Raw genomic sequence first — 24439 nt, 5'->3', positions numbered from 1 at the left:
CTCTGGTATATTAGGTTCGTTTTTTCAGTTATAGTGTATTGATGTTCTAGTTGCATTGTTGTTTACAAGAAATACGAACAAGAAAAACATACCGTACTGTTGGTTACCATTCTGACATATGGAGCTTGACATCTTTAATATTGTTTGAATTTGTATTTTGTTCAATATGTTCTTGCTGAGGGTAGCGATTGGTTCAAACAAGTCAACTGTGTCACGTATAGACGCGTGCATATCTCGAACGTACCTCGTGCGTAACTTGTACCGCCCGTCCTTCTCTCAAAGGCGGGTCGAGAAAGCAATTATGATCGTATTAGCGAAAACGTGTGCCAGAAAATCAATAATCGGGGTGAGCTAATACAAACAATGTGGACAATGTCAAAGTAAAATGAAAACCTATCTTCCTACCAAATCAAATTTAGATCAGGTATGTACGCACTTCAGTTACTTGCCTGGTCAACGATACTGAAATGTTTTCTTTTATTTAGTGTGTTTCGTACGTATGAGCTACTCGAACGTTGTAAATGTCAGGAGAAAAGACATTTATCTAGAATTTGCGGTTTGAAGTTGCCTCCTTCTTAAAAATATACACAAGTATACATTTTTGCTTAGCATGAGTATATCTATATAAACAATACGCTTGTATTTGTCTGTTCAGACCTTTCTCGCAAATTTCTCTATCAAGCGCTACAACTCTAGTCATTAGATAGGCCTTTGTCCGAAATTTCCAGATTACATATTATTAGCTTTTCAATTCAGAATTATTTTATCTGTTTTTTCTTAGTTAGACATTTAAATGTCACAACAATGGTACACGATTGCCGAATGTCGTTGTTATCACATGACAACTGGCTTCGATTTCAACTTTAGTATTTTTATTTCTAGAGTAATTCACACAAAAATCCCATTTAATCCACTTGTAATTTCCTTTACAAATTAGCATTACATTATATACAGTTACTATGGACTTTATAGACTTATTTTGGTCTAAGATACGCATGAGCAGTTTGTTCAAAACAATATGCTTATCACTTTGTGAGCACAAACGTTTCTGCATATTCAGCTAAGTTTGCAATCACTATAACTTTACGTTTACTTCACTTTGAAATAATTTAGCTTCGGTTCGTTTGACAGACTGCTATAAACCTCTTTAGCTACTTTTTTCTTTATTAAGGGCTTTATTTTTAGTTTTTTGTGAGTTTCTATGTTTCAACTTTTAAAACCGTGTCATGCACTGAACGATCATAGCTGTTTCATTTTTTGCACACTATTATAGATACCATTTCTTTATTGTTTACTGTAAATGTAGTTTTGTTAAATAAAATGTAGATTCAATTACTGCAATTCGTGAAATATATTTTAAAACTAAACACAATATCAATGTTTAAAATGCAGAATGAAATTTTTATTCGGCCGACGGCTAAAATTAAAACAACTCTATATGTTCACCTTCATTGTACTCTATGACGGTGGTATGAGTATTGTTCAAAAGAAGTCAATATTTATTTCTAAAATTGTACATTATCGCCAGCTAACTCTCTATTTCTATTCAACGAAGAATTATTTATTTTACAGCACAAAATTTCTGTCTCTTCTCTATGATTTAACTCAGTTTGTCTATTAGATTAATTTGAAGTTGTCGTTTCATGTAGTTTTATTAAATAAAAGTATGTTCACGTGAAAGTATTTGCCTGACTGCATGAATATTTTCAAATAGACCCGGATGATTTAACACGTGATCCCTGTAAGAAAGCATAGCTTAAATAATGTAGGTGAAAATTATAAAATAAGGAACATTCAAGCAAAGGGCATGAAAACTACTGCAACTGTTTTGCTGGTTGCAGCTGGTTTTTGTCTGAATAATACTGTATAATAGCAAAAAAAACTGTAATTAGTGTAATTTGTTTCTTTAGCAAAAAGAGTGTATGATTTTAAGTATTATTTTAATTGGATATAATATATCTATTTTTATTTTGCCATGTGTAAGTTAAATCAGTGATAATATCTTATAAAGCCAAGTTGAAGAGTTACAAGCAGGACATGTTTTTATGTGTAAGTTAAATCAGTGATAATATCTGATAAAGCCAAGTTGAAAAGTTACAAGCAGGACATGTTTTTATGTGTGAGTTAAATCAATGATAATATCCGATAAAGCTAAGTTAAAGAGTTACAAGCAGGACATGTTTTTTATGTGTAAAGTTAAATCAGTGATAATATCTGATAAAGCTAAGTTGAAGAGTTACAAGCAGGACATGTTTTTATGTGAAAGTTAAATCGGTGATAATATCTGATAAAGCTAAGTTGAAGAGTTACAAACAGGACATGTTTTATGTGAAAGTTAAATCAGTGATAATATCTGATAAAGCTAAGTTGAAGAGTTACAAACAGGACATGTTTGTATTTGAAAGTTAAATCAGTGATAATATCTGATAAAGCTAAGTTGAAGAGTTACAAACAGGACATTTTTTTTCTGTTAGAACATTTTTATGCTGTATAATCTGTCCTCATACACATTTTAAAGGTAATTTATTTCTATCGTTCAGACACACATTGATATACAATGTAAACTTTGATTAAATGACGTATATTTTTACATTAACATAATCACACGTGTAAATGAAGTATTCGAACTGTGCAAAAGTTGTCAATACCTATATATGATGTTCTTTTTGTCCTCCAAATACTTTTCAGTAAACCTATATTTAATGAATTTAATGCTTCTTTGAGTTTAATAAAATAAACTAATGAAACATGTCTTCCAAAAATTACTTTTTTGTGTTTTAACGCAAAGCATTTTGAGAAGCCTGTAAAAAAGATGAACTCACTTCTTGTTACTGTGATGATAAGTCGAACCTAAATGTATTATGTTTACAGTTTAATATTTAACCCCTAAATACCTGACCAACTAGTAACGTAAATGTTATAAACAATTTCATTTATCGCAAAAGAATAGCTTTAGGCTTGCTGTAATTTTAAACAACGTCAGTCTTTATACAATCCCTTAGAATTTATGTCAACCACATAATGTCCGCCATATTCTTTGCTAACGACTTGTCACCGCAACTCATCAGGCTGGCTGGAAGACAACAAACATAACAGTAGTCGGAATGATATTAACGGTTTTATTATTATTATGTTTCTTGTATCCTAACAGGGCTAATGAACTCTTGTTTTGAGCGAAACGCGTCGTCGTCAACAATGGATTGTTTGTTTGTTTTTGAATTTCGCGCAAAGCTATTCAAGGGCTATCTGCGTTAGTCGTCCCTAATTTAGCAGTGAAAGACTAGAGGGAAGGCAACTAATCATCATCACCCACCACCAACTCTTGGGCTACTCTTTTACCAACGAATACTGGGATTGACCGTCACATTATAAAGCTCCCACGGCTGAAAGGGCGAACATGTTTGATACGACGGGGATTCGAACCCGCGACCTTCGGATTACGAGTCGATTGCCTTAACAACCTGGCCATTCCGAGCTTTGTACAATGAATATAGCAAAAATTATGTGGAAAACCCTAAATTTCTGAATAAAGAATGTAATAGTTAAAATTTGTAGTAAGCCTAACACTATTGTATCATGACAAACATAACTGATTATATCATTTTTACAGCAAAAAGAATTCACAGCGTAACAGTTGTTAATAAATTTTGTAAGATTTATCTTCTTTTTAAACCACAATGCTCAACAAAGTAATACACTGGTCTACTTAGTTTTGAAAACTTCTTACATCAACTTAATTTTCAACTTCTTACATCTACTTAATTTTCAACTTCTTTGTTCATGGGTTTCAACTGTGACGATTAGAGAAATAATTATTTTATGTAAACTTCAAAAGCATCGGATTTGAATGATTCTTAGGAGACGAAATATCAGTGTTTTTTATCCCTTGATCTCTCAACCCTCTTGTAGGGCAAATAATACCAATTTACTCAACTGAGAAAATCACCGACGCGTTAGCTATAAGCAGTGCTCGAAGAGAGGGTACGCTCGCGCATAGAATGATGATAGCGTTCTTTCATTGTTTGAAATTCTTAATCAAGATGCACAAGAAGTGGAGGTTTGCAAAATGCCAAATTATGAAAGTGGAGGTGCGCGTTCCCCCTTATTACACTCCACTTCCAGCATTGGTAAAATAGTGTTTCGTAATATACAATATCTGTTCCTTGTGAATTTTAAACTGAGAAATAATTTATCTTTCAATATTTATTTTACGATGCAAGGCAGAGGCTTAGCTAAGTGCTTAAAGTATTCTGGCGTTGAGCCCATAGGCGCGAGTATTTTCGGCGTTTCAGTCCGATATCGATCAGGGTTTTCTGTTCTGAATTTTTAAGACGCCTATAGAGGATTCGGGGCTCTGTCAAATAGAACCGAATTACGGAGCCCGTGTGCTAGTGTCTAGCGACACCTATATTTGAGGGCATGTTAAACATCAACTTAGAAATAACTATACATATATATATATATATATATACATCGTAAATTAATTTGTCTATAGAATAAACTATATATGTTCGTAAAATTACAAAAATGTCACAAAACTACTACAATATTCTTGGCAAAATAATTTTGTGGCTTCTATATATATTTATTTAAAAGTTATGTTGTTTTACCAATCAGTATTACTCTATTTATTATTACTTATTGGTACAACTATAAGAAATTCTGTAGAGGAAGTACTGATAATGTATTAACTATTATTATAGTGGTCCCGACAGTCGAAGAGAACCTCACAGACAGGTAAGCCTTAAACTGTTTATAAACGTATTGTTGTTGGTGGTGTTTTTTTTTTTTTCCTTCTTAACGAATTCTACTGTCGAAATCAAGATCATAAAACGATTTTAGTGTTATGTGTTCGCTGCTGATCCTATTATGTTAACAGTAGAATTCTTCTCAGTTTAAAAATGATTAGCAAAATATCCGGGTGCACCTGTATTCTTAACTCTTGAAACTTTTGAAGTTTATTAGCAATCTCTAAGTATAGTTGTACCATTAAACCAGAAATAATTTGAATTATATTAATAAACCATCTATTGTGTATGTTTATCTTCAGTCCTATTCTCAAACCAGGAAGTATATATTAATGTCCCTTTTCTAGGTACAGCTTTATTCCCCACGATCAAGAGCAGGGACAATTTTACCTGAGTTTCCAAACATAAAAGACATATCACTTTCTTCTGGGGAAGAAATATTGAAGGTTAGATATCACCAGTAATGATACAGGTTTCTAAGGTCATTATACTGCAGCTCTGTTAAAAGTAAGATATTCTAATAATAATACGTATTTCAGTTTCAGACACTGTAAGGGTGAGGTATTATGGTGATATTTATCTTCTGTACAGACGACGTTAAGGTGAACGTGATACTTGTTTCAGATTTTTCCACTATAGCCTGCAAACATTATTAACGTAACACAATAGTTGTATCAAATCTTTCTTCTGTTGACGTAGTAAACGAGAAATATATTTAGGTTAGATTTTAAAACGGAAGTTGCAAAGCCGAGATGTCATATTCATATTAAATTTTTAAACTGTAGTCATTGTTGAGGTGAGATATAATGCTAATATCATATTCATGTTAAATTTTTAAACTGTAGTCAATGTTAAAGTGAGATATAATGCTGATGTCATATTCATGTTAAATTTTTAAACTGTAGTCATTGTTAAGGTGAGATATAATGCTTATGTCATATTCATGTTAAATTTTTTTTAAACTGTAGTCATTGTTGAGGTGAGATATAATGCTAATATCATATTCATGTTAAATTTTTAAGCTGTAGTCATCGTTAAGGTGAGATATAATGCCAATGTCATATTCATATTAAATTTTTAAACTGTAGTCATTGTTGAGGTGAGATATAATGCTAATATCATATTCATGTTAAATTTTTAAACTGTAGTCATTGTTGAGGTGAGATATAATGCTAATATCATATTCATATTAAATTTTTAAACTGTAGTCATTGTTAAGGTGAGATATAATGCTAATATCATATTCATATTAAATTTTTAAACTGTAGTCATTGTTAAGGTGAGATATAATGCTAATATCATATTCATATTAAATTTTTAAACTGTAGTCATTGTTAAGGTGAGATATAATGCTAATATCATATTCATGTTAAATTTTTAAACTGTAGTCATTGTTGAGGTGAGATATAATAGTAATGTCATATTCATGTTAAATTTTTAAACTGTAGTCATTGTTAAGGTGAGATATAATGCTTATATCATATTCATGTTAAATTTTAAAACTGTAGTCATTGTTGAGGTGAGATATAATGCTAATGTCATATTCATGTTAAATTTTTAAACTGTAGTCATTGTTAAGGTGAGATATAATGCTTATGTCATATTCATGTTAAATTTTTAAACTGTAGTCATTGTTAAGGTGAGATATAATGCTTATGTCATATTCATGTTAAATTTTTAAGCTGTAGTCATCGTTAAGGTGAGATATAATGCTAATATCATATTCATGTTAAAGTTTTAAACTGTAGTCATTGTTAATGTGAGATACTATGCTGATATCATATCTTTATACTGCAGACATGATGAAAATAAGAGTTACTCGTAACTTTGCACGATTATAGTGAAACAGGTAATGGACATTTTGATGGCACTACTTTTTACTGTATTGTTCTAAAGTTCCAACTTTTTTTTTGTTTGCTATAATAGTTAAACTTAATGAACTACTTTCTGCTGTGGTTTGACGAAGAAAGCATTATATTGAGATATCGTGTCGTGAAGAGAGATAGAGAGATGTTCTTTTATTTTTATACATTCATATTTGTTACTGTGGCCCGTAGTGGCATAGCGATATGTTTGTGGAGTCGCAATGCTAGAATACGGGTTTCAATATCCGTGGTGAGCGCAGCAAAGATAGCTTATTGTGCGGCTTTGTGCTTAATTACAAACAAATATTTTATTGGATGTGTTATTTAACACAATCAATAACTGATTCTGCAATTAATAAAGAAACTAATGCTAGTCTAAACACGATTTTCCTCCCCAACTACCCTTACAAGAAGTCACTTGACCTTTAAATGTCCAACTTGTTTTCATATCTGTCACTACCGGTGCTTGCATCTATATATTGCATTATAGTGTTATTGTTGTTTAGCGCAAAACTACACAATGGATTATCTGTTTAGTATCCACTCCGGAGAACTGAACCCTTGATTTTAATCATTGTAGGTTTCTAAACTTACTGCTGACCCACCGGCAGATGCATTATAGCGTTTTTGTTGTTTTAGTATAATGCTGAAAAATAGGCTATTTGTACTTTGTTCATTGAGGGGAATCGAAACCTGAATTTTAGCATTGTAAGTCCGTAAATTGTACATATTTTGAGTCTAATCTACGTCACAACATTGAGAAAATTTATTACAAGAGTTATTTTAAAATTTGATCCTAATAGCTGGAACATTAAATCGAATTTTGGTTAGATTAAGAGTTTGTGAATAAATAAACATGTTATAAATTATTAATTATAAAATACAAGTGAAACGTTAAACAGGCTTAAAGTTTTCTAGCTCAACAGCACTAACATGTTTGAACGGTTTAAATCAAACTTGCTTCAGTGACTGCTCATAAATTCAAAGTGATTTTTGAATTTTCTCTCGGAATGACACGTTCACTTATACAATGTACAGAATCTGATCTCTTTTGTTTTCAGATTACAACGTTCCAAATGATGTATCGAACTCATTGTCAGCGCGTTCTCGATACGATCGTCAGAGCCTGTTTTAGCGACGTAGGTTTTTCTTATTGTACTTTTTGATGTTGATATCATACGTGTATATATTTGTTTTACTATTGTTAATTGTAATAATGCTTCACTTGTCAACAAGGATATTGGTGTTTATTTAACACAAGATTGTACTGTGAGGTGCAAATAATAGTCCTAAAAGTGAATGCTGGTTATAAAAAGTAGGAAAATAAATAATTGGAACATTGTCATGGTATAAAAGACTGTTTGTAGGTAATATTAATTATTTTATTTAGTGAGTTAATATGTTAAGGATATAGAGATTTCTAGAGGGCGAGCATACGATTAAGTGACAAATACATAACTAGTGTGAGAGGAACAGGAGCAGCAGACAGACAACAGACGAGAAAGTAAAGTGTCATAGGAAGTAGACGGTCCGCCAAAAACAAGAAGTTAAATATAAAGATTACCGCCGTAGGAAGAAAAGCCTATTTGTTAACATAGGCCTAACGATTAGTATGTTAAAGTAAAACTGACTGTTATAAAAGAGATAAGTAGTATAGTTTATTCCGTTAAAGCGAGGCTGAAAATGTAATTGAACCAACCTGAGTGCATTTTGATAAAAGGAACAGACGTTAGCTGAGGTACTAAGACCAGACAATTACTGGAAAAGCAGTATACAGCTGTGATAACTCACGCTATAATTGTAATCGAATTATACATTGAATAATAGTGCGAGAGAAATAGAAAAAGGTAGTTTGACTTGTCAATTTAAATTCTAAAGCAATTTAATAGGCCTAAGTGGACTTTTTAACAACACGAAGAGAACTATGTATGGTGTTCCTGGTATGCCCATGCTATACTGTAAAGAATTTGTAGTACGTACAATTAACTAGTTCAAAAATATATATATTATTTTGAAAACAAGTGGAGCTCCGTGCGGTTTGTTTATTTTTGAATTTATCACCAACAAGTCACAGACGCTTACTGTATAAGACTCCCTAGCCCAACACACCCAATAACTTATTTAATATATACTACTTGAAAACTAAGTTAGTTGATAAACATTATATTTCATTTTCGCGAGGAATGATTTCTATGTTTATCGAAATATCGGACAATGCCTAGAAAGTTATAAAAAATGAACTTCTCAATAATTGCTTTTGTTTTACTTAGCTTTTAAGTTTTACAAGTTTATTGCTATCGGTTTGTTGTAAACTGTTGCTTCATTTCTGGGCATGTTAGCATCAGAGTATTTTTATCTCTTGCTACAGTATTGGGCTTTTTATTATCATTTTTTTAAACTCCTATCACGGATCTCGAGTTGTTAGTGTTATATTTCAAGTTTAGAAAATCCAGTAAAAAGAAATCACACGTTTGATTCAATTTTTTTTTCAAACACAGTTTACGATCTCAATTCTATGTTCTGTACACATGTAGAAAGATTGCTGTTCGTTGCCTTGCTAGATCTCAGGTCATGAGAAGCCAAGTAACCAACGTGATTTTTGAAACATCGGTATTTACCTCTGAGCACTTTGTCATTTATCATTATATTTTGATCGAACTTGGTATAAATAATTCCTGTTATTTTCTATTGATACAAATTATTATAAAATTCCCTGGGAAGATAGAGTTGATAGTTATTGCTTTTGTGCACCTTTTAATAATTGTGCCCACTTTCCTTTAATCGGTAGAACGGAGTTTGCTTGAGATGAGGTAGGAAAAAAAAAGTGTTTGCCTCGCTTTACTTTACAAATCATTCACACTCGATAGTATTCTCTGTGGCCCAGCATGACCAAGCGTGTTAAGGCATGCGATTGGTAATCTGAGCGTCGCGGGTTTGCATCCCCGTCGCGCCAAACATACTCGCCCTTTCAGCCGTGGGGGCGTTATAATGTGACGGTCAATCCCACTATTCGTTAGTAAAAGAGCAGCCCAAGAGTTGGCGGTGGGTGGTGATGACTAGCTACCTTCCCTCTAGTCTTACACTGCTAAATTAGGGACGGCTAGCACAGATAGCCCTCGTGTAGCTTTGTGCGAAATTCAAAAACGTAAACATAAAACACATTATTCTCTGTAAACACAGTTTCACTACAATAGATTAGAAGAGAAAATAATGTTCATACGAAAGAGTAACAAACGATAAACAATTTTTTTACGAGAAATTCAGGTAACGTTGTCAACACTTTTCGTCCATTAGTGTTATTTTGCACAGCTTAAGCCTTTAGAACCATAACAATGAATGGCGCTTTTAGAGACGTCATGAATGTTTATTGCTAAAATCTTTAACTAACATACAATCATATATAGATAAACAATCTTTATGCAGCCCGAATTAGCAGTACACTTGTCACTAAGTTTAAGCTTCCTTCCCCAAACAGCTAGAACTATTAAAACTATACGTACATTCACGAGTAGGGTGTGGCGTTTAGCAATAATTTTGGTTTGATTTGTTTTGAATTTCGCGCAAAGCTACTCGAGGGCTATCTGCGCTAGCCGTCCCTAATTTAGCAGTGTAAGACTAGAAGAAAGGCAGCTAGTCATAACCACCCACGGCCAACTCTTGGGCTACTCTTTTACCAACGAATAGTGGGATTGACTATCACATTATAACGTCCCCACGGCTGAAAGGGCGAGCATGTTTGGTGCGACCGGGATTCGAACACGCGACCCTCGGATTACGAGTCGAATGCCTTAACACGCTTGGCCATGCCGGCCTTCTGTCAGTGAGTGTATCTTAATTATGTAATAAAGTGTGTTCAATGTGTAACCCACGGGTTCTTTTTACGTCGTGCGGGAAAAAACTACATAATTACGAATAGTGGGATTAGCTGTCACATTATAACGCTCCAACTACTGAAAGGGCAAGAATGTTTGTATTTACAGCGGCTAACAATGTATAACACAAAGCATCGCTAATGGTAGACGAGTTTATCATTGAATTATTTTTTTCTTTTGGTTCTCTGACGACGTTTAGAGTTGTCTGCCGAGTCTTTCGAGAGGTTTCTTAGTTACTTGAGCTCAGAACTATAGAATGGGTTGTCTATGTTATGTTAACTTCGGGTATTGAAACCTAGATATAGAGTTGTAAACCTTCAGAATTACCGCTGATCCACTGAAGGGTATAGCGAAAGGGTTTGGGCAGTATTTTTTAACAGCTGCATGTTAAAGATGATGTGAAAAGCTCTCTTTTGACGGCGAAGATATTATATGAAGATGTTTCTTTCATGTTGCAACTAGATGTAATGGTAGGAGCATCTTTCCTGGAGCGTTTCGTACCTTTTATGTAAAATTAATTTACTGAATATAAAGTAAAAACAATTTTGAAATAACATGAAGTCGTTGCGTATAAACAGATGTTACGGTTGGTGTAGTTTTACTTAGTATCAACTGTTATGTTATATAAGGTTTTTATACACATACATATAGGTTAAAACATATCTACTCTTTATGCAACATCATTACTTAAAAATAGTGCTTTGATGAATAATAGAAAATCTTCTAAATAATGTCAACAAGTTAAAACAATATGCCTTTTTATTCGTAGATCCAGAATCTTCTGATGCACTTCTGGCAAGGAATACCGCCCCATCTAACGTCAGTTCTAGGAAGCAACTCTCTGGTCAATTTGGTTGGTGTTTGTGATTCCATACTCTACCGGACGATTTCCAAAGTGCTACTTCCCTCTGTTCTCCAGAGTTTGTCAGACAGGTAAATTTTGGGTTCGTTTGGTTTTTGAATTTCGCGCAAAGCCACACGAAGGCTATCTGCGCTAGCCGTCCTAATTTAGCAGATGGAAGGTAACTAGACATCACCACCTACCACCAAAACTTGGGTTACTTTTTTTTAATACCAACGAATAGTGGGATTGACCGTTACATTATAACGCCCACACGGCTGAAAGATCGGGCATGTTTGGTGTGACGAGGATTCGAACTCGCGACAGGTAAAGTATGAACAGTTAATGTGAAATTATTTCTTGCTTTAATAAAACAACAACTCCGTTTTTTTCATATTTTCTAGAGTTACCACATTGCCTATTACTTGGTATTGCAATACGAACTATTGTTTGTAAAGTTAAAAATACTGTATTATTGACTTGCGATTTAGTTTGCTTGTTAATTAGATTATTGGTTATTTAACTCTATACGGGGTATAATTATAACGGTTCCCGTCTTCACGGATATCTCTTAAGATTAATGAATCACTCCTATTTGAAACGATCAAAGTTAGTGAGTCTAAATAATCAAAATAATAATAAAAACATTCCATGTATCTTATCACTTCGTGTTCCCCGCTGGGACATGGTAAGTCTTTGGATTTACAAAGCTAAAATCAGCGGTTCGATTCCTCTCGGTGGACTCAGCAGATAGCTAGATATGGTTTTGCTATAAGAAAACATACACATATTATCACTTTGTGCAATATAAAGTTTAGCTATTTTAAATATATATATATAATGACTTGACCAAGAAATGTAATCGTTACAATAGTAACATTTGTTTGGATTTATTATTTTTAACGCAAAAAGTATTCTCTTAAAAAATGATAGTACAGTAATTAAATATTTTTTTCCTGCATGTGATTGTTACTCCTGTTGTAACTATTGCTTTCAAGATCTTTTTATCATAATTCTAATATTTTAAAGGACCTTAAAAAAGGAGAGTTTAACGTGATTTTCAAGAATAACAAATTATCAGAGATGTTTCATATCATCAGGTGCCTTCATCTACTGATGTTAAGTCGACTTGATAAAATTTTGCAATTTGTATTATTGTCATTTGTTTTACTAAATTATCAGGTTACATTTTAAAACAAGTCATATAATTATTCTTATTCAAGTTGTTTTGACTGGTGTGGTTTGTTTTGAATTTCGCGCAAAGCTACACGAGGGTTACCTGTGCTAGCCGTCCCTAATTTAGCAGTGTAAGAATAAAGGGAAGGCAGCTAGTCATCACCACCAACCGCCAATTCTTGGGCAACTCTTTTACCAACGAATAGTGAGATTGACCGTTACATTATAACGCCCTCACGGCTAAAATGCGAACATGTTTGGTGTGACGGGAATTAGAACCCGCGATCCTCGGATGACGAGTCGAGTGCCTTAACCACCTGGTCATGCTGGACCTTTTTTAACTAACCGTCATGTAACGTTTCATAGTCATTCGTTTTATTATTAGTAGTCAAATTGTTTTAGTAAACCATTAGGTTAGGGTTAATAGCAAATGATGTTATCATTATTCTAGTTACATTTTATATAAATCAATATCATGATTTAAACTTGTAAAAAATTTACCAGGTTCATTTCTTAACTTTACTCTGTTTTAATAAATTATAAGGTTTCATTTTTTTAGAAATCCATCTTATTTATTTCATAATAACACTCAGTTGAAAGTATACTGTCTAACAGCATCTATCTTCCGATATAATATACAATTTTTTCATAGTTTATAAGCTCATAACTACATATTTAAATAAAAACTATGCTGTTCTTTAAGTATGTATTACTAGGAATTTTATAGTGTGATGTAAGGCAATGAATTAAGATAATTTATCACATGTACATAAAATAAAACAGTTGTTCAAGTGTTGAGTAATTTTTACTTGTAATTTCATGTGGAAATCATCTAAATTTTATAATTTAAAAAACACAACTTGTCATCCAATTTATGTACTGTGTGTTTAACATTCTGATATTTCTGCATTGAAACAAGTTATCAATTAGTTTGTGTGCTATGTATTTAACATGTTAATGTCTTGCATTGATACAAAATGTCATCAAATCTGTGTACTACGTATCTAATGTGTTGTGTTTTTGCATTGGTAGTGTTTCTACTTTTAAAATAACAAACACAAAAACAGGCTTATGTACAAATAATTGTTGACGAATTTGTAGTAATCATGTGTATATTTCAAGTTACTGATACAGTTCATAACGCTTTAATAATGTTATTTGTGTAACATCAGAGATTGTTTTATTAATAAACTGTTTTTGACATCACAAATGACTATTTTAAAACTATGTTATTATGTATTTGTGTTATATTATGTTAAACGTTTGGTGTTTCGTGATTAGAAATTTTGAGCCTTGTATTTGTACTAGCGGTTGGTAGTTTTTGGTTTGTTACAATGGCTTCCAACTGAGGTTTTGAAGCCAGTCACCACTATTTCAAGATTACCCAATCATAAGTTATTACTTCAAATGACAACATCACTTTAGCTCAAAATTCTTTCAAGTATAAATATACTTGTTGCTGAATATACGTGATAGCACGTTTAATGTTACTTTTAGGTTTTGTAATAGAACTAATCTTCTTCTGACCGGTTTTTGAAAAATAAAGATGTAAAGAACATAAACAGAAAGAGAAAATTCTCTTTAAAATATCTGTTTAAACGCGTGGAAGGACACCCCATAGTAACTAAATTGAATGACAAACACGTTGTCTATATTCTTTCTGAGTTGAAGTGACATTTTGATTCCAATGGTATCATAGCAAAGGCAATATATCTGAACCTTTAAAGTTGTCCAACGAATATTCCAAGCACACTTTTATTATTCGTGTCAATTGTTAGGGATTGCGCGATTACACGACACTTATCTACATGCAAAATAGCGTATACAGATCGCTCATTTCTGGTGAATGTTGCGCATGCGTTTAATATACGTTGTACACTCTCGTGTTTTTTTGTGTGTTTTTTTTCGCTCTCGTTCAGTAAGAACGCACCTGTACAAATATGGAGATTATAACGCTCCAAATGATTAAATACTCTAATCAGTACGAAGGGTCAAGCAACTGAGGTTCTTTTCTGTCCAATTAAATTGGTAATTAAGCTTTAATGGGTAAATTAATAATTACATCACTGAACATTTAAATCACTAGGTGATTCTCGTTTTGATTGAGTAGTTTGTTGTGAAAGAATTTTATTTGAATGACAAGACAAGAAAGTTTCTCTTTGTGTCAGCATCACCTGCCTGGATTAACATAGCACCCACACATGTACAGAAACTTCAACGTATACAAAATTCTGTACTAACCTCAGCATATAAAGTACCACGTAGCACCTCAACCACATTCATGCACAAGTATGCAAACATAGATACAATAGCTGAAAGACTCTTGCATAATTCTCTAAAATATTTCAATAAGAATTGGCATAAAAATGACTTAATGTGTGATCTCGACAGATATCACGTACATGATGTAAATGGTCCTAAATACCTCTCCCCTTTTAACATATATTTAAGAAATGTAACACAAGCTGGCCACTATGCACTAGACACTTAGTCCTTGTTTCTTTATATTTGATAATTATTATTTTCTTTTTTAATCATTTTTTTTCTTTTTTTATCTCTTTTTGAATTATTATTCAAGTATTGAATAATAATAATTATTATTACTTTCTTTTTGTGTGTGTTACTACAAGTAGTAGTAGCATTCTCTCAATCGAGAAAAGGAGAAAATACAAAAAAAAATATATATATATATATGAAAATACAAAAAAAAATATATATATGGAAAAAAATTAAATGAAGGAAAAAAAAACAAAAAAAAACTTCTTGTTCGTCCATGCATGGACTGAGCCCTGAAATGGACCTGAGTATGATGTTATACTTTTACTCTGGCCCAAAGCTTTAAAAAAACAAACAAACCTAAAGACAGACGCTATAATCGTTCGGGAGGGAGGAAGAGGTCAAATGTACCTGACCCTCCTGGGTATTTAACAACATCAATACCCAAATACCCACACAGTCAAACTCTTTGTGTCAGATATAACTCACGTTGTTATCATGTGTTTATGTATACATTCATTACCTTGTCTAAAACGCTATTAACATTAGTTCAGTTTCTCTAGTTAAATGGAAGTAACGTTCGATTTCTATTTGGTTTTAAAAAGTAGAGATATGTCTTATAAAAATGTTGCGTTTTTTTCTTTGTTTCTCATGACATGAAAACTGTATACGCAGCCTACCAGTAAGTAAATATACATTCACTTCAGAAATAATGCCGTGTTTTTAAACACGCGTAAAAGAAAGAGTGCGAGAGTCCCATTAGTATGTAGTGAATCTACACTTTGGAACGTTTAAGGAAGAAACACGTTACACATCGTATTTACAAGACTTATTATAAAGGCTTGTGATGTTGCTGTTCTATCCTGACGAAGTAGTTTGTTTGGGACGATTCGCAGAGATACTCATTTGGGCCGATATCATCGTCTGGTCAGGTCACGGGAAATTGGTAATGCCCTGACCTTCAAGTTATCATTTTGTGATTCGGATTCGGGTCGGATGAGCAGCGAACCATCTTACAGGAAAACAATGTTTAATCTGGTAAACTGGACATTGGTGGAGACAGGAAGAGGACTGTTTAATCTGGTAAACTGGACATTGGTGGAGACATGAAGAGGACTGTTTAATCTGGTAAACTGTACATTGGTGGAGACAGGCAAAAGGCCATTTAGTCTTGTAAACTGGACATTGGTGGAGGCAGGAAGAAAGCCGTGCCTGATAACTGGGATGTTTTGAACAACATTGGTTGTCCATTCGCACCGTACGCTGTAACAGAAATACCGCTTTATTTTGTTGGGGTTTTTATACGGTTAAACGAAAGTTCCTACAGGATATTCGCCAAATCCTGAATCCGTTCACTGACTGAACACAGTATGTTAGTCAGAAGGCTGTAAATGCATCTGTAATGTCTTCTACTGTCGAGATAAGATATTATGTGAAGTGAGTAATGGTATCTGTCTTGCCATTCTGCCATTGTAGCTCACGTTATGAAGATAAACTTCTTTTAGTGTTGAGGCATGTTTGCATCGGTCCTGAAACAGTAGCGACTATTTGATCTAGGTTATTCATCACACCTTTCCTCAAAATACTAATTCGTTCTTTTGGTTTTGGAATATGAGCCATGGTTGACATACTAACATACCATCTTAGTGCTCTTACATCACCAACTGGTCAAATTGTTTGTGTCAAAGAGTTCAATCAAACAAAGAGGAAACCTGAACCTTCTGGTGACTCAATGGTAAGTCTGACCATATATCTGCTGTAGGCAGATAGTTCAGACAGCTCATTGAGAAGTTTTTTTGTGCTTAAAAAGATATTGAAGAATGCGAAGTGTATATTTGATTTAAAGTTTGATTTAAGTCAACTGGAATTTTCTTTACTAACACTAGCGGTTGCAACAGTAACTTTAGTGACTAGGTAAATGCATTTAAAAATCTGTATGTTTTATTACTTTTGATAAGCTAAACAAGTCTGCACTTTACGTAATGTCGTATATGGTTACGGAATCTCTCTGGTAAAAATCTAATTTTTTAAAAGTACGATATTTACGGTGAAAAACAAAACAAAATAGAAACGTAAAATTAGTAATAATCTATCAAATGTTATTTAATGAAGGTATCGTACCTCAAAACCTTTTAGTTTAACTTCCGGGCTCAACTTACCTATCATGTCTTTTATTGTTTCTTTTGTTATCTATAAAGTATGATCCGTCAATGTCTTACTTATATCACAAGCTGTCTCTTATAATCTTTTTTTCTTGTCAGTGTAACAAAAATTATACAAAACTTTGTACATGAATACGACTATTGGCTGCGTTCGGCACTTTTTAACCTTCCGGAAAATCTTCGAAGAATGAAACTGGAAGGTGAGTTTTTAAAATAATTTTTTACTCAGTGTGGTGATGTCCAGGGTTTTATTTGTTCTATATGTAGCTATACGTAAGTGGTCTCTAGGCTTACAACAAGTCTAAAGAGAGACTCAGTAGGCTTTTTACTTTCAAACATTTCAGTAGGCTAGAGTTTCTGTCAGTGTTTGTTTTTTGTTTTTGAATTTCGCGCAAAGCTACTCGAGGGCTATTTGCGCTATCCGTCCCTAATTTAGTAGTGTAAGACTAGAGGGAAGGCAGCTAGTCATCACCACCCACCGCCAACTCTTGGGCTACTCTTTTACCAACGAATAGTGGGATTGACCGTCACATTATAATGCCCCCACGACTGATAGGGCGAGCATGTTTGGTGCGACCGGGATTCGAACACGCGATTCTCGGATTACGAGTCGAACGCCTTAACACGCTTGGCCATGCCGGGCCTTCTGTCAGTGAGTGTATCTTAATGGTGTAATAAAGTGTGTTCAATGTGTAACCCACGGGCTTTTTTACGTCGTGCGGGAAAAAAAACAACTACATAATTACGTAAGGGATGTGGCAGCATAGTTTATAAATTCCATTATGGTGCGCGAAATAAAAAAAAAAAATTAACAGTACTGGAATAATAGAGCATTAACAATCAACTTTGGATTGTTTGAAATGCTCTGCAAACATACACGAGGTAAGTAAGACTTATCTTGTACCTAGTATGTTCGGTGCTTTGCCATAGACGACGTTCGTTACGCCCAGAAACCTATCCTTACTCTGTATGCTTATCCAGAAAAATCTACACTTAGTGACAATTTACCAGAAAGTTACCTGTAAATGGGAGTGTAATCTGAGGTCTTGATTTTTGAAAAATCCATCATCTAATAAACTGTACACGAAATAACTTTGTGAACCCGGCACTACTTTAATGGTTATTAAGGTTAACAACAGAAGCGTCGCTAGGTGCTTTAAAGATTCAGTGCTCGAGCTCACAGGCGAGAAAATTTTTGACGTTTCGGTAGGACATCGATCATGATTTTCTAATAATACATGATGAACCAAGTCCTAAGTACCTCTCCACTCTAAACATCATAAATACAAAACTTACAGACCAGACAGTGCTAGGCTTAGTGAATTGTAGACACAACTGTAAGCCTATTTTAAGAGTTTTGTAGATAAACATTAGTTCATGTGTCTATGTGTATACGACTGCTAAGCGGAATTGTATTGTGTATCATTCATGTCCACTCGAAGCTAGTGAAAACATACAAGTTAACATTACATCTTGAATTGGGTATTGCACAAAAAGGTTATGCTAATACGTTAACAATTTTAGTAGACAATGGATAAAATTTAACATACTGCGAGTTATGCGACAAAGTAACAAGGTTTATTACCTAATATTCGATAACAATGCAAACAAAATAATTTTTGAGAAGTAGGAAGGGATCTGCGCTAAACATCGAAGGATCCTGAGAAAATAAGTGGAGATGGATTTCTATTCTGATTTTTTTTAAGACACCAACTAGGCACGGGCCCCTGTGTGCCAGTGTCTAGCGACGCGTGTGGTTAACTAGTAACAAACTAAAAAGAAAGTTTCATAGTACATAAAAAAATGTCTTTGTATAATAAACTACAAATAAACTATAATCTCTCTAAAACAATATATTTTGTAAACAACAAGGAATAACCTAAGCACTGATGTTTTACGGTAAAATGATTGTTTGTTTGTTTTGTTTGTTTTTTGGAATTTCGCACAAAGCTACTCGAGGGCTATCTGTGCTAGCCGTCCCTAATTTAGCAGTGTAAGACTAGAGGGAAGGCAGCTAGTCATCACCACCCACCGCCAACTCTTGGGCTACTCTTTTACCAACGAATAGTGGGATTGACCGTCACATTATACGCCCCCACGGCTGGGAGGGCGAGCATGTTTAGCGCGACGCGGGCCCGCGACCCTCGGAGTACGAGTCGCACGCCTTACGCGCTTGGCCATGCCGGGCCCCGGTAAAATGGGCTTAAGGTGTATTATAGCAAAATTTTACAGAAAACTGACATTAAAGCAAAATTACGATGTATTATAGTAACATTTTAGTGGACGAGGCAGTAAAACAATGTTATGATGTATTTTAGTAATATTTTACAATGAACTAACACTAAAGTAAAATTAGAGTAAACTATCATAATATTTTACAGTTACCAATATTAAAAACAAATTATGATGCCTTCTATGATTTAAGAATTTCGTCCACTACGTGATTTTAAATCATGTACTAAAATTTTAGTTCATCTCATTTGTTTGTTTGTTTTGGAATTTCGCACAAAGCTACTCGAGGGCTACCTGTGCTAGCCGTCCCTAATTTAGCAGTGTAAGACTAGAGGGAAGGCAGCTAGTCATCACCACCCACCGCCAACTCTTGGGCTACTCTTTTACCAACGAATAGTGGGATTGACCGTAACATTATAACTCCCCCACGGCTGGGAGGGCGAGCATGTTTGGGGCGACTCGGGCGCGAACCCGCGACCCTCAGATTACGAAGCGCACGCCTTAACGCGCTAGGCCATGCCGGGCCCAGTTCGTCTCAACGTTACTTATTTGGATTTAAAGCTACTGTGCCTTAAAACGTTTTTCCATTTCGTTCAGCTCCTATATATAACTTAGGAGCCAAAAGGAAACGTTACTAATGGAAAGAAAGATTCGGAAATAATAACATGTGCAACAAATATAAAATATCTTGGGAAATAATGAGAAAAAATCAGGCAAACAAGAAGTGTCTGCAAACATTTTAAGGTTGAGCGAAAATCATTAAATAATCAGAGAGAATGGTGTGTGAATGTAAACAAGCAACAGCATCGGCTACACATAGTAAACATGTTTACTAATTATCGACAATCTTTACGTTGTCTTTGTTGTTCTTTTTCTGCAAAACATAGGTGAAGAAGGACTATGCTTTATAATCGTGTGAAAAGATCTGGAAACTGAGTATTATTGTTGTCTGATGAATCATCACCAGTCTGGGTGATCAGATGAATGATCATCAGTCTGGATTAGTCAGATTAATTATTATCAGTCTAGGTAGTCAGATGAATCAGTAATATCAGTCTGGGTAGAGAGATGAATCAACACCATATGGGTAATCAGATGAGTCATTAACATCAGTCTGGGTAGTCAGATGAATCATTAACATCAGTCTGGGTAGTCAGATGAAACATTACCAGTTTGAGAACCTTTATTAGTCACAGGTACGTGGTATGTTTGGCAAACTATTTCGGGGAACTTGACTCACTCTTTGGTGTTCTCTCATTTTGTTTTCTTGAGGTTCTATGTATGTTAACAGAAGTGTCAGCAAAGATGAAGACAGTCAGTACCACAACACGTTTTGCTGTGCAATACTTATTATATATTATTCAATTAACTGGTGTAATTGATTCTTTTTTAACGATAAATTAATTACAAACTTTTGAGTTTTAAACTACGAGGGTTAACCAAGCTGACTTGGATACAACAGATATAATGATGGTCCAGACTCTATTTATATCAACAAGTACTTGAAAAACGTTTTTATTGTTTTCAGTGTAAGTTGAAATCAATTAATTAGGTTTATGATATTTAGTTAAGCAAACTGACCTATTTCATCATTACGTATTACTATTTCAAATAACAGGGAATTTTAATTTAGAAGTGAATTAAATGTTATTAAAATTTATGTTATTTACCAACAAGATTGATACACACAGTTTTCTTTCTTAACACAAATATATTTTAACATACAGACAAAAACCAAAAATAATACTCTTTATAATAAATGTTATTACTAATAGTTATTACAAATGATGGTTTATGTACAATAGTTTTACAAACTTACAGACAGTACTGATTCTTATATTCATTCTAGAACTGAATATTTTATCCAAGATCATGGTCCACAACGACCAAATTAATTCGGAGTTAATATCGCCACACCTCGCTTAAACTAACTAGCTTAGTTGGCCTGACAACGCTTAGAAGGTTGTTTTTTACAGGCGAAGATATTTAATGTCCTAGTAGAAATACTAATGTTCGACGTTAATTCATTGAAGTTGAATGGTTTGTAATGTTCGAAATCTATAAACGTTTGTGGTCCAATTCTGTAGTTTTTCTATCAATAGGCGTTAATCACAAGTATAGCTTCCGAGGCCTATAGGACACGAAATGTAGCTGACCAATAACACATAACTGTATCTCGGTGCGTCGATTTTATATACCAATCAACCGAGATTCTAGAACAATAATGTTCGAAAACATGCTAGCGTTTTCGTAAAACAAATATCCTTGATTCTTACTCTCAAGAATCTTCTACAAATTAGAGAACAGGTGAGACTCGCGCAACACACAGCCAGCAATATACATCACATGCATCAAACTGAAACACGCGTAGTAATGTATTAAAATTAACGTACAACGGTAAAACCGTTACATGATCTTCAGTAATGCAGATGTTCATCGTGTAATACAGATTTAACTTTGTTGCGCAGGGTGTTACAGACGGTGAACAACTTCATTACCAGACAGTAGACAGTCGCTACAGTTAATTACTTGTTAACACCTTGACTGGTCCAAGTGTTCATTGTGTAATGGAAACTTAACGTTGTTTCGTAAGGTGTTCATCTCATTAATACATAGGGCCTGGCATGGCCAAGCGCGTAAGGCGTGCGACTCGTAATCCGAGGGTCGCGGGCCCGCGTTGCGCTAAACATGCTCGCCCTCCCTGCCGTGGGGGCGTATAATGTGACGGTCAATCCCACTATTCGTTGGTAAAAGAGTAGCCCAAGAGTTGGCGGTGGGTGGTGATGACTAGCTGCCTTCCCTCTAGTCTTACACTGCTAAATTAGGGACGGCTAGCACAGATAGCCCTCGAGTAGCTTTGTGCGAAATTCCAAAACAAACAAACAAACTCATTAATACACAGGAGCTGTCGGTGATTAGCGGGAAAACGGTTCCTGAAACGTTGACATTTTGGGAGCTCAAGACTATCCATCAGTCTCTTTTTACAGCCATTTGTTACTGCCCTAATTTTTATGGGGTAATGATTAAGAGGAAAATAATTATTTATAGATAAATATGCATGTATATGTGACTTGGGGTTTTCTGCCACTTCGTCATGATACAGAAAGTAAAATAAAACTCATCTTCTCACAGAGGCTACTAAATCCTAGACCATGATGACCAGTTACGACTTTTATTTTCGCCCCCCGCTAGTACAGCGGTAAGATTCCGGATTTACAACGCTAAAATCAGGGGTTCGATTTCCCTTGGTGGGTTCAGCAGATAGCCCGATGTGGCTTTGCTATAAGAAAAACACACACTTTCATTTTCGAACTATGTATATAACTCTCACTAGTACAGCTAGGTCGAAACTTCAGTTTTCAGTTGGTTCTGGTATGGGATTAGTTATCCAGTACTTACACATATATACTTCATATTTCAATCTGTGCGAAGGCAAAGTGCAGACAGTATGAGAAATAAATGGACATAGAAACTAAAGTAGTTACGAGCACTCATTGAATTTCTAATATCAGGAAGATTTGTTTTGTTTTGTTTTTTTTAATTTCGCACAGAGCTACTCGAGGGCTATCTGTGCTAGCCGTCCCTAATTTAGTAGCGTAAGACTAGAGGGAAGGCAGCTAGTCATCTTTACCCACCGCCAACTCTTTGGGCTATTCTTTTACCAACGAATAGTGCGATTGACTGTAACATTATAACGCCCCCACGGCTGAAAGGGCGAGCTTGGTTGGCGTAACGGGGATGCGAACCCGCGACCCTCAGATTACGAGTCGCACGCCTTAACACGCTTGGCCATGCCGGGCCAAATTAGGAAGAAGGAGCTATAAAGAAATGGACTAGTATTTAGTTACTGAATGTGTGACAACCAATAGTGGTTTTTTTGGTGGTGCATCCTGGGAGAATCTTTATTCATATTTATAAAATCTTTGGAATTCGTTTCGCTCCGCTAATCTAATCTAGTTCTTCTACGCATTAAAGTGTTGTCTCCAAGTCGGTGGATGAATTATATGACACTTTCAAAACGTCGTGCATTGTTCCTTAAGTTAGAAATCTTATAAGCGACAGAAATGTTGCTATTTAATTAAGATTTTTCAAAATTTTGTGTTTTAATTATATTTGTAAGAATGTGTTTCGAAAATAAAAATATTTTGTTCAAATGAATAATTTTTTTATTCAGTTGCTAGAGATTTTATACAAGTTATTCGACGACAGATGTCGTTGAATCACTTGGCTCAAGCTTCTCGAATGGTTGTGCAAAACAGTGAGATCATTGGACAGATGCTGCATGACTGGAGACAGGTTGATATTGCTGCCATCTGTCGGGAAACTTTGTATAGTATAGAACAAAATGAGATTGGAACAACTTTTGATATCATATTAAATCGTAAGTACTTTAAGATTTTGTTGTTGTTAGTTTTACTTTCACAAAACTATTCATCGCAAAAATTAGTACACCGTTAAACTTATTACTGACAAACAAATGTTTTAGACAGATTATCAGGGAGGCGGTAAAATCTCAGTAATATTGTGAGTTTTATTCTTTAAAATTCACAAAGTTCTTTCTTCAATCACTTTTATTGTTAAATTATGTGGAATTCTGATTAAATTTTCTAGTACAGGAGCGACTGTGCTATGAGTAATAACAGCGCTCTCTTTTGTTCGCCTCTTTTTGTGAATGAATATTCAAGTGTTCTTTCATTAAATTTTAAAAACAAAATATTATATATGAGTATCAGTGATTAATGTTTCGTAGGCGTGAGTTAGAAAGTAACATCGGCGTTTTTATGCTTCCCGGGAATAAAGGTAAAACGCCTAGCGGATTGGACTCGCATTATTCGGTATTTCTTCATTAAGCACTGTGTTGAAAGTTTTATAATTTTAGTAATATGATCTACATTTAAAAAAAAATTGCATTTTAAACATCAGAGTGCCAATGACTACTTATATAACATTTCTAAGCTTCTCTTGTCATGCTTTTTACGGCTAGCTGTAATTAATTAAATTCCAGTGCTTCATTAATTATGATAGTTTTATATATTATTGTGATAGT

General features: G+C 34.3%; 1 protein-coding gene across 1 annotated transcript in view; it reads left to right on the top strand.

The window, feature by feature from the left end:
- The window catches only part of LOC143223998 (transcription factor RFX4-like), a 43418-nt gene that overhangs the window by 5456 nt on the left and 13523 nt on the right, over positions 1-24439 (top strand). Inside the window, exons 4-9 of the mRNA XM_076452464.1 lie at positions 4704-4737; positions 5096-5194; positions 7675-7752; positions 11255-11418; positions 17260-17360; positions 23567-23773. Coding sequence (XP_076308579.1) covers positions 4704-4737; positions 5096-5194; positions 7675-7752; positions 11255-11418; positions 17260-17360; positions 23567-23773 — 683 coding nt within the window. The remainder of the gene's footprint in view (positions 1-4703; positions 4738-5095; positions 5195-7674; positions 7753-11254; positions 11419-17259; positions 17361-23566; positions 23774-24439) is intronic.

This window comes from Tachypleus tridentatus, chromosome 8 (assembly GCF_004210375.1).
Source record: "Tachypleus tridentatus isolate NWPU-2018 chromosome 8, ASM421037v1, whole genome shotgun sequence".
NCBI classification, from domain to species: domain Eukaryota; kingdom Metazoa; phylum Arthropoda; class Merostomata; order Xiphosura; family Limulidae; genus Tachypleus; species Tachypleus tridentatus.
This window is presented reverse-complemented; position numbering and strand designations above follow the sequence as displayed.